Source organism: Natrix helvetica, assembly GCF_964273705.1.
Source record: "Natrix helvetica genome assembly, chromosome: 2".
Lineage (NCBI taxonomy): Eukaryota > Metazoa > Chordata > Lepidosauria > Squamata > Natricidae > Natrix > Natrix helvetica.
In genome coordinates this window covers 232,292,670-232,304,967 of record NC_138552.1, presented here as the reverse complement: position 1 = coordinate 232,304,967, position 12,298 = coordinate 232,292,670, and the positions used below count along the sequence as shown (strand labels likewise).

Sequence of the window (12,298 nt, the reverse complement as noted above, 5' to 3'; positions counted from 1 at the left end):
GAGCCCCTGCTGTTGTTGACATCCTTGCTTGAGATGGATTTCTATATCCTTCCTGCTTAAAACTGAAAGACTTGATTCAGTGGCAAAATATCCTTTTTATTTCTCAGCATATTTGTCTTCTCTTTGTGAATGTGCATGTGTGTGCATACATATGTATCATAGTAAACTATATTATGTTAAACTATGTTTTGAAAGCTACTCAAATCTTTTCGTCTCCGAATTAGGGTTAGGGTTTTATTTTCCTAGATCAGTTTTCATGATGCTCCTTATATATGTCCATATATTTCCATGGTTTCTTTCCATGTTTTCCAGGGCATACAGGTAATCCTAGATGTATGACCACATTTGGGCCCAAAATTTATATTGTTAAGTGAGACATTTGTTAAATGAGTTTTGCCTCATTTTACGACATTTCTTGTCACAGTTGTTAAGTGAATCATTTGCAGTTGTTAAGTTAGTAACCCGGTTGCTAAGTAAATCTGGCTTTCCTATTGACTTTGCTTGTCAGAAGATTGTAAAAAGTGATTACATGACCCTGAGACACAGCAATTGTCATAAATATGAACCAGTTCCGAACATCTGAATTTTGATCATGTGACCATAGTGATGGTGCAAAGGTCGTAACTTTGAAAAACAGTCATGCCACTTTTTTCAGTTCATTGTAACTTTGAATGATCACTAAATGAACTGTTGCAACTCAAAGACTACCTGTACTTTACTACTATGCCTACTCTCTTTAAACTTTAATCCATGTATTTAAACCTAGGAGCCTAAGATCTCTTCATGCACCTGAAAATAGTAACTGGATTGCACTTCTCTTTTTATTTTGTATTATGCAATCTATTTGATTCCAGTCATATTGATTTCATGTGTAGAATTTGCATTGATGTTGCATGAAGTATGTATTATTGGTAATAAAACCATTTTTGTAAAATTCAGTTAATCTATCTCCTATATTGTTGCATTTACCAAATCATTTTTCCTATGCTTCTAGAATCCTCCAGTTCTACTTAACAACTAAATTGAGCTCAGAAGAGCGAAGCTTTAGCAGCAATCTGAATTGCTGTGCCATATCAGCTTTCTTTTCCATTATCTTGTATTAGATAGTCAATCCCATGTTAGCTCATGTTAGAATGCTTTATCAATTTAATAATGATGTCTTCTCCATTGTAACAATTTCATTATCTCAGGGTGATTAGTGGTCTTCCTCTGTCAGTTCTTAAGAGTGATTATCTCTACTTTTTTCCATTTATTCTTCTATTCAGTTACAACCAGTAGTATTGAATTGCCTCTACTTAGCAGTTATCAATATTTCTTGAATTTCCAATTTCTGCCAATTCCATATAAAAGAATGTGCTAGAGGTTAATACAGTAATTATTTTTAGTCTTTAATTATATAACAAAAGAATGTCAATGTTTTGTCATATACAGAAATAAACCCAAAATAGATATTGAGGGCAACAGCTTAGACTTTTATCATCATAAAATTTTCTCTTGACCTGCGAAATAAGCGCTTGGCCTTATTTTTTGGGAGGTCTTATTATTTTTGAGGTGCAGGAGGCAGTGAGCGTGGTCACCTCATGGCTGCTGCTGTTGCAATATTTTCAGGGAGCGCTTATTTTCTGGGCAGGGCTTATTTTAGCACATGTGCTCAAAGGCCTGATTGGGTTTATTATCTGGGGAGGTCTTATTTTCAGGGAAACAGGATAGATGGGGAAGAAATAGAGGTAGTGACAGCTTTTATTTTCCTGGGCTCCAAGATTACCGCAGATGGGGACTACAGCAATTGAGGGCAAAAGAAGAAGGGGGCGACAGAGAATGAGATGGCTGGATGGAGTACCTGAGCAGTCGGCGTGAGCCTAAATGGACTCCGGGGGATGGTAGAGGACAGGAAGGTCCAGGGGGTCGCGATGGGTCAGCCACAGCAACAACTAACAACAACATGTGTGTGTGTGTGTGTGTGTGTGTGTGTGTGTGTGTGTGTGTGTATGCTGGTCTTGTTGTATTCGGGTCTTTTCCTGTGTAAGATTGAGATTGTTTTGGCAACGTTTCGGCGAGGTCCCACTCGCCATCTTCAGGTTAGTGTTTTTGGCTTCGTGCATTTTTTATACACACACACAGACACACAATTTTAAGGAAATTAGAAATAACATTAGTTTTAAATTTTACTGTGTCATAATGCATTGGCCACCTGTTGCCTGATATGGGCAAGAAAGAATAACATTGAAATTTATCTACCTATTTTTATTATTTTGAATTTATTTATTTACTTATTCAATTTCTATAACAAGTGACTCTGGGCAACTTACAATTCTAAAATTATAAAACAATTTTTAAAACATTAAAACAAACATTTTGTCTCCTTCTATGGTGTATTTACATTAATACGGATAGTTTTCCATTCTAATGGTACATTCAATTTGTAAAGAAACATGTTCTGCAAAAATAATATATAATAACATATAATCCATCTTCTGTTTTCCATCTTATAACCTGTTACATATAATATTTAGTTGAAGGACAAAAAAACCCCTTAGAAGCAAGCCAGTGTTGTTTCTGGTAGTGCATTTTTATAAACAAAGAGACACAGATTGAGACAGAAATACCATAGGGAAAAGCCAAGGAAACCAAAAAACCTGAAATGCTTCACGGAATGACATCTCTTCCAGATGGTGTTTTTAATACATTTATCAGATGGATATGAAAGACAATAATGAACATTCAAAATGGGGAGTGGCAATCCTCTCTTGGGAACTGAAGCAGCATGATACCTTCTGTGTGCTGAAATTATTTGATTAATCTCTAATATCCTATCGTATAAAATAGTGCAGCACGTTTTTCCTTGGCATGTATTAAGAAGCACCGTGGACAATATTACTCATAAATAGTCCATTTGTAATAAATATAGTTTGCTTTCATATAGACAAGACACTAATTAAACATCAAAAGCAAGATTAGGAACGCCTTAGAATCAAAACACCCCTCATCAAGTTTGATTGATTAAATTCATTTATGAGTGACATCCTCTTAATATAAAGCTGTTTGAAGTAGTGGTTAAGGTGCCAGCCTAGAGCCCAGGAGACTGGTGCTAGGCCACTTTAGGCATTCCCAGTCAGTCACCCTCAGCCAACTGACCTCACAGGGTTGTGGTTGTGAGCAAAATAGGAGAAAATATTGGTATGTTCCTCACCTAGTCTTATATATGCAAAAAAAGAGAATAAAAATAAAAAAGTCTTCAGGTATATAACATCAATTGAAAATGTGAGAAAAATAAGATGACTTAATAGATGATTAATTATGCTGCATCTTCTGATCTTGAATTTTGTTTCTAAAAACTGCATAGATAGGACAAATGCATCTTTATCTGTACAATGCATGTTTTGATTCAATAGAAATTTAATGATACTTCAGATGCTTGGAAAGTAACAGAAGAAGGACTGCTTAACAACTACGCTTACATTGTGGCTAGATCTATTACCTGTCTGGTGTGATGGTTATTGGTCTCTTTATTTCTCCTCTTATTCTTTGAAACAATTTTTGACTATGGATTTTAAATGCATAATTCAAGTTTGTTAATCACAGTAATTGTTACAATAGGTCTAAATGTTTTTCTGCTAAATGTTTTGTTATATAACTAGTTTGAAGTTAAAAGATTTCTGGCCTTCACTGATACAATTCACTCATTGCTCATTCATTTTTAATCTTGCCTCTGAAATGTATCCATGTTTTCTTGTGTGTTAGCAATATTTTTACTTATTTTTATTCTTCCCCAGATAGAGAAACTGATGGAACTAAGTTGCCTGTGCCTTTCTTTGATTTCTTTTGTATTTTAATTTTCAGTTCCCACTGAGAATGTTGCAACAGTTGCAGATTGCGCCAGCGTGATTGAGGGCGTGAGCCGTAGCCGCAATGCTTTGTTGAATGGAGACACAAAGAATTATGACTGGGATTCCGGGTATACATGCCATCAACTAGGCAGTGGTGCTATTGTTGTACAGCTGGCGCAGCCATACATGATTGGATCAATTCAGTAAGAAGATTTCTTTTTTCATGTAAAAATAGTTCACTAATGAGAATGCATGCCTCCTGATAGCTGCTGTGAAAAGTTCATATTTTCATGCAGCTTAACATACAAAACCTAAGTTGGAAAGCAAACCAGTCTGTATATGCATATAGACACATTTGATATGAAAATAGTGACATAACTTGAGGGCAGTCAATTTATTTTGTGCTGAGAATAGCATCAGAATCAGAATGCCTCCAGTTTGTGTTATTTTATATTGCTGTGTGATTTTTACATCTGCATAGCCTTGAGCTGATGAAATATTTATCTCCTCAAATTTATCTATGAGTCAGTGTGAGCAAAATGAAATGTTAATGTGTTAAATGAGAAAAAAACCTAGAATAAACTTACTGGGTATCCATGAAGCTCAGTATATAATTTCTGACCAACTGCTACCTCCCTTCTAATGGCTTTTTAAAAAAGTTTTGGTACGGGGGCAGATTGTAGTAGGATAACACTATTTATGGAATAAAACCAAAAACAAATATGCATTGCTTAGAGGAATTGAGAAGACAAAGGAATTTTCTTAAAGATGTGTGGTAAAGGTTTGGAGACTACCGCAAAATATTCAACTCTAAAAAATAATTTAGGATTTTTTTCTCTTTGTGTAAGTTATTATAATCCCTTAAAAACAAAAGGGTTTCACCATAGTATACCTGTGATAGAGAGGCATAAAGAAAAAAAATCACTGCATTATGATAAAATAAGGAATTATGCTTTCTTTGTTTTTGGTTTCTTATAGTTTGATATTAAAATGGTGAAGATACAAGAGGCACTTATATAAATGAAGGACAAAATAATGTTTATATTTCAAAATGCTTGACATTGAACATATATTCATAAAAATGGCATCCTTCAGGTTATTTGCCACCCTTTTTTTTGTAAAAGTGGTCATTGTGCCACATTGACTTTCAGTGATCCCAGATTTGTTGTGTCTCTCAGCTCTTGGAAATGGTGCCAGATCTGCTTTTTTACTGCAAAAGATAGATCTTTTCAAGTGCCGGTAATGTCATTTATGCACTAATGATAAATAACATATTTGCTGAAAACAAAACATGGATTCTTGATTGTACCAACGAATCTATAAACTGAGATATTCTCCAAGGAGTGGAATATACTATCAAGGTCTGAACTGATTTCAGGAATTTGGATCATCTGCAAATAGAAACACGAATCATTTAGAGCATCAGATTGGATGGGCACAGTTCTTTTCTTAATTTAATTTACATTTCTAGTTCACAGAGCAAGTAGATGGATATTTTATTTCGTGTAAGGCAGAATGTTAGTTATTTTATAGCCCTGTGCTGATCTCCATTGATGCCTAAAGTTCTTCCCTTGCTCTAAACACCCAGCTTTTGAGGCTAAAAAGGCTCCTCGTTGTAGGCTCCCTTATAAAACAATTCATTTATTGAAGAGCATTTTTGAAAACCACCATTTACCCAATCGTGTCTCTAATAGGAATATAATTTAAAACTCATTTTTGCAAACCGTATTTCACCTTTAAGATGTAACAATTCATTTGTTCTCTGCCCCTTGTACACAGTTATATGAAGGAACAAATGCTACTTTAAAATAATACCTTTTTGTGTAAACTGACAAGACAGTTAGTCAGATCTTTTAATTAAACCTTAAATTTATTTTGATAATATAGTCATACTATTATTCAGATGTCACAATTTCAGGTCACCTACAACCATCTAAAGCAGCTGCCAAATGCTTCCCAGTTGTCCACAGTTCAAAAGCCTCCCATTTTTTCCAATATTTTCTGATAGAGCTGGATCATGACAGACTTCTACATTTGCTGTGCTGACATTATTACTAGAAAACTCCTCATTCTTGCTGCTGTTGGAGGCTACATATAGCTTTCTATCTGAGTTCTTCCTTTTAAACAACTGCCTACAAATCTGGAAGCCAACTTTATTGAACCAGTCTCCATACCTACACAAATCAGCCCTGTAGGCTTTTATCTATAGCTTTCAGCCACACCAAAAGCAAATTCCATTTTTTCCGGTAGACTCGAGGGAGGGGCTCCTCCTGGGTATCATCTGCCAGGCGCATTTCCAAATTGGGGGCCCTTTCATCTAAGGACGACCTCTGCCAATTTCATCAGGATAGGGTGATCTTACAATTGGACCCTACCTTTCTCCCAAAGGTCAATACACCTTTCCACCAAGCGCGGAGGTCATTCTTCCCAATTTCTGCCCTGCTTCCTCACATGAGAGGGAGTGCCTTTGGCACCGACTAGATGTTCACCGTGCCCTGCATATTTATGTGTTCTGACCCCCCCCCCCAACACACACTCCGAGCCACAGATAAGTTACCGGATTTATTTACAGACAGACAGGTCCTTGGCAGCAATCCAACACAAATAAGCCTTCATAACAACTCGGCACTGATATGCATTGGCAGCAATCCAGCCTGCCACGCTCACAAGACTGTTCTCCCACATTAGTTCATGCGTTGACTTCTGCAAAAGGCGTTTGCACAAGCAGTCCTTTTATAGTCTGGAGAGGAATCTAATTATCATCAGCTGAGTGCAATTACCTCCTGTAACTGCGCAATTGCTCCCTACGCCTATTAGCCCTTCGGTGGCGAGCATCCAACAACAACTCACTGCTGACATCTGACTCACTGTCCCTTGTCTCCTCCCCACTGCTCCAAGGCATGACATCAGGAGCACACTCCCTTTGGCTTTCACCACTGCTCCATGCCTCAGGCGCCTCCTGGTGGCCAACCAGCCTCTCTGATCCCTTCTCGAAGTCGGAACCCTGTCCAGGGTCCTCCACATCCTCCAGAGCCGACTCATAGGGACCCTCACTGTTGGAGTCTGGTGGCAGCTCCAACGGCTCCTGCTGGGCCACAACATTTATGTATGGCACACATCAGCTTTCCGCAGATCTGAGGCCCTTTTTATTTCATTCCAGCCGGGCTCCTTAGAAGCCAGAGTCTCCTCTGCCACAATTGGTAGGTGGCTATGTCAGGCCATCTCTACTGCATACAAGTCCTCGGGATGGCCTTCCCCCTCAGGAATTACTGCTCACCACACGGAGTGCCACTACAACAGCGGTGTGGGCCACGAGGGCCCCGTTCGAGGACATTTGTCGAGCAGCCACTTGTCCTCACTGACACTCTTTATTTGCCATTACCGGCTGGACGCCTTCGCGTCTGCTGAGGTGTCCTTTGGGCTCAGGGTCCTTCAGTAGGTAGTGGCCACCCCTCCCCCTGAGACTTAGGTTCCCTCCCAGGGACTGAGCTTGGGTACGTCCCAGGAGTAGCCCCTCCCTCAAGTCTACTGGAAAAAGAACATTGGTCCTTACCTGAACGTTTCTTTTCGGTAGATGAGAGGGAGGGGCTACATCCCATTCCAGTTAGATCACGGGTAGTCAGTCAGGGTGAGTGTACCCAGATACAGAATATTCAAGGGAAGTAGCAGATGATGTACGTTCTCCTGTGCGCTGCTTGGTGAGTCCAAGCATGGGTTAAATTCAGGCTATTCGCCCAAGGACTGAGTTGAAACTCTTAGCCACGCCTCCTCTCCTCATTGAGGGCCAGTTCAAAAACTCAGTCCAGCCCAATTGGACATATTTTGGGGAGCTCCTCAGTACTTGTGCGAATAGACTGGGGCTCTCCATTAGTTAGCTTAGCTTTTTCTTATATTTGTCGTTTTCTGAGAAGTAGTGTTAGGAAAATCTTCGTGCCGTTTTTTAAAAAAATTGCTGGTGAGGCTTTCGGATTTCCAGGCTCCTCATCGCTGGGGAGCCTGTGATCATCAGAGTGTTTCTCCAGCGGCTGCTGGCAAACGCGGGGGAAGGTAGGAGGCTTCCTTTTCCCCCAGCTTTCTTCCCAACTAACTGTGGTTGCTGGAGTCCTCAGCTGAGGCTCCGGTTTATGCCTGACAGCTCCCTAGGTGTCCGAGAAGCATGGCGGCCATTTTGAAAGTGCTTTTCATGCGCTTTTCACTGCCGGCCGTTTGGAGTTGCCACGCTTTTCTTCCCAGCCTGCAGATTGCCGCGAGAGAGTTTCTGGCCTTTGTTCGGGGCTCCAGCAAGGCCTCCTCCCTCTGGACCATCTCTATTGTGGCTTAGGAGAGTTTTGGCCATCTGATCATACTCCTGTCCCGCGGACATATCTGCACAGTGCACAGCAGCTCCCAGCTCGTGCCAGTGCCAGCCTACTGCCTGCAGAGTCGCCCTAAAGGGCTGTAAGAGTCTGCCTTCATTCCAATTGAAGATCATCATGGCTGAAAGCGGCAAGAGGGCGCCAGAGGAACATCCTGCCTCCTCGCCAAAACACAGTAGGCCAGACCCTCCTGTGGTGGAACAGGGCACTAAGGGCACCAAGGGAAAGGGAATCCCTAATCCCAGAGGCGGCAAGGCCCTATCCAGAGCTGAGGCCCGCAGACAAAGCCCTCGAGAACACTTTTGAAAGGGTCCGAAGGCTATCCCTATCCTCTGGGCAACCTTCCTGTGATCCAGGTCCCTTACCTCAGGGGCAGGATCCTACCTCGCAGCCTCCTCCACCAAGGGCCATATCCCCTTCATTGGAGGATGAGGAATTCCAGGCTCCCTCTCCTGCAGCCGCTCTGGGTTATTTGGATTCTTCCTCAATGATTGAGGAATCCTGTCCCTTTGAGTCTGCCTTGGTGGAGGAGGATCCTGATCCCTTAGAGGACTTAGACAGGGGGAGGGCAAGTAGACCACAGCCTGCTGAAGACCAGGGACTCAATCTGTCTGTTGAAATGCAGAGGGTTATTGAGCAGGCCATTGAGAGGGGCATTGCTTTTGGAATGACTAGAAAGAAGCAGGCTGCCAGAAGCTCTTCTGCCGAATCTTTTCCCAAGCCTGGCCAGAGAGGGCAAACTCAGGGACCTCCTTCCCCAGGCACCTCCATTGCCACGGAGGAGTCTGTATTAGAGGAGGATAACATTGAGGAACAGGAGTTCTCAGAAGACAAGACTCCTATCCCAGATAAACCTGCCTTCACTGGATTATTCAGGCCTTCCCTCTTTAAAGCAATATTGCACAAGGCGAAAGCCTCCATCCAGGAAGTTACCCCCATTCAGGGAGCTCCAGCTTTGTCTGCGACCCAGGATCCTAAACAGGGACTCTTCAAAGAAACCGCTCCTGCGCAGGACCTGGTTCCTGTGCCTGAGCTGTTTGTGAACGCGATCCATCACCAGTGGGCGCAGCTTGGATCACTACCTAACCCTAGTGGGGCTGACAAACACCTCTATTCTGTGGAGAATAATTTGGAAGATATCTTGAAGCTTCCAAAGATGGAGGCTCCAGTGGTATCTCTCACTTCCAATTCTGTCCTTCCAGATGACCTCCTCGAGAGGCTCAAGGCCGAGGACAAAAAGGCTGAGAAAGCATGTCACAAGACCCATCAGGCGGCCGCTTGGTCCATTAAGGCTTCTACAGCAGCTTCGTTCTTTACTAGAGCCTCACTGCTTTGGCTGAGACAGTTGAGAGCGAACCCCCCCTCAGGGTTCCAGATGGATGCATGACCTTAACAAAATTATAGCAGTTGTGGAGTATTCAGCTGATGCTTTACTGAATGCTGCAAAATTTGCATCCCGGGCTCTAGCTTCAAATGTGACTTCACGACATCTGTTGTGGCTTTGTCACTGGCAGGCGGACATGAAGTCAAAATGGAAGCTTGCTTCTGCTCCCTTTAAGGGAGAACAATTGTTTGGTGATGCATTAGACAAATTCCTAATTGAGACCAAGGATAAACAGAAGGTGCTTCTGTCTACTGCCCAGAAGGCTGACAGGAAGAACAATTCCTTTCTTCGGAAGCAGTCCTTTCGGGGGAATGACAACTCGGGTGCGGGTCTCTCCTATCAGAGACCCTATCCCCAGGGCAATGAGTGTAGCCAGGACATGTCATCTTTTAAAGATAAGGGTGAACAGCAGCAGTCTTTCCGATGCCCCTTTCATGGCGGTTCAAACAACTGCTCCTACCGTAGGTGCAAGTGACCATCAACGGGATCCTCCCATAGGCGGCCATCTCCAACTTTACACTGCCCAATAGGAGTTGATCACAATGGGTGCCTGGGTTCTCAACACAATCAGGCAGGGCCTGACTTTGGAATTCCTATCCCTTCCCCTGCGAACCTTCATCCGCTGTTCAGTTCCCTCCTCCCTCCCCAAAAGACAACGCATGTAGGCGGAGATCTTACATCTCCTCCAGATAAATGCCATAGAACCACTTCCCGTAGAGCAGGACAAAGGGGGTTCTAGTCCATTCTTTTCCTGTCCCCCAAAGCTCCGGGGGTGGAGGGCCATTTTGGACCTCAAAAACCTAAATCGGCATCTGGCCTACAAGCATTTCAAGATGCAATCCTTACAGACCATCCTGGGTTGCCTCAGGCAAGGGGACAGGTTGACCTGCATCGACTTGAAGGAGGCTTATCTGCACATTCCGATACACAGATCCCACACGAAGTTCCTCAGGTTCCATTACAACGGTAAGCACTACCAATACAGAGCTCTGCCGTTCGGACTTTCATCAGCACAGAGGACTTTCACGAAGATAATGGTGGTTGTAGTGGCCCATCAGCGCTCAAGCCTGAAATGGCTCCTCTATTACCTGGATGACATCTTGATTCAATCAGCGTCCACCAACCAAGCGCTCAGAGACGTTCAAGTTGCCATCTCCACCTTACAGAAACACAGGTTCTTGGTGAACCGAGAAAAGAGTCAGCTGACTCCTGCGCTCCACATCCTACATCTAGGAGCACTCATAGACTCCAACCATTGTCAAGTGTTCCTGTCACCTGACCACAGACGCAACATCATCAGCCATGCACGGAAGGCAAGAGTGAACCAGTTCGCGTCCATTGTGTCCCTATCACAACTCCTGGGACTCATGATCTTGTGCATAAAATTGTTCCCTGGGCAAGGCTTCACGTGAGACAGCTGCAATGATTCCTCCTGCCCATCCAGTGAGCAAAAGCCAGCAACTCTCCCAGATGGGTCAGACTGCCTCCAAAGGTCAGACAATCCCTCTGGTGGTGGGAATCCAGTGTAGTGATGAGAGGTTGCCTCTTCCAGGAGCCAAACCGTCTGGTGGTTACAACAAACGCAAGCCTACAGGGATGGGGTGCCCACTTCCAGGTGCAGGTGACTCAAGGCAAGTGGTCACGCAGAGAGGCAGCCCACAACATAAACTGGCTAGAATTAAGGGCTGTCAGATTAGCCTTGTGCCACTTTCGACGTGACATTATGGGTTGCAATGTCTTAGTGCTCATGGACAATATAGCGACCAAGGCCCACATCAACCGCCAGGGGGGCACCAAGTCCAGGGCCCTGATGGCGGAGGCGGAGGCCTTGGGATGGTGGGCAGAGCGCCATCTGACCTCCCTGTGGCAGGAGTGGGCAATGTGAGAGCGGACTGGCTAAGTTGGACAACCATCGACAATGCAGAGTGGCGTCTTCACCCGGCGACCTTCCATCAACTGATCATCAAGTTCAGACTGCCGGTGGTCAATCTGTTCGCCAGTCAACCAACTCGCAACTCCCAAGGTTCTTCTCGAGATATGCCACCCCTCAAGCAGAGGGAACAGACACTCTGAGATGCCACTGGCCCAGGGGCCTTTTGTACGCTTTCCTGCCGCTGCCCCTCATCCCAAAGCTGGTTCGGAAAATCTTGTCGGAGGAAGCGGAGGTTCTCCTGGTAGCACCTCACTGGCCCAGGAGATCATGGTATGCGGACATTGTCAGTCTCTCCATTCGCAGACCATAGAAGATACCTCAGGAACTACTCTCTCTCAGCCAGGAGGCCATGGCTCATCCGGATCCCAGCTGGCTCCAACTGGCCATCTGGCACTTGAGGGGGACCTCCTGAGGAAAGGCAATCTACTTGACAAAGTCATTCGTACCACCCGAGTATCCCGACGTCCGTCTACGACTCAGATTTATGATGCTGCTTGGGCGGCATTTGCTGCCTGGTATAGGACACTAGATATAGTGCCCACTTCGGCATCCATGCCACAGCTGCTGGACTTCTTGCAGGCGGGATTGGATAAGGGCCTGTCCCAACACCTTCCGCCGACAAGTGGCAGCACTTTCTACCATTCTTGCTAGACATTCAGCTGTTTCCTTAGGGCAGCACCCCCAGGTCAGGAGTTTCCTCAAGGCGGCCTCCAATCTGTGCCCTCCTAAGGTACACAGTTTCCCCACCTGGGACCTCCCGCTTGTTCTGAGGGCCCTGACCAAGACACCATTTGAACCT

At 44.0% G+C, this 12,298-nt stretch overlaps 1 protein-coding gene across 1 annotated transcript in view; it reads left to right on the top strand.

Annotated features, from left to right (window-relative positions):
- Nucleotides 1–12,298, top strand: part of BTBD9 (BTB domain containing 9) — a 145,015-nt gene that overhangs the window by 83,450 nt on the left and 49,267 nt on the right. The window contains exon 8 of the mRNA XM_081940840.1: nucleotides 3,841–4,030. Coding sequence (XP_081796966.1) covers nucleotides 3,841–4,030 — 190 coding nt within the window. The remainder of the gene's footprint in view (nucleotides 1–3,840; nucleotides 4,031–12,298) is intronic.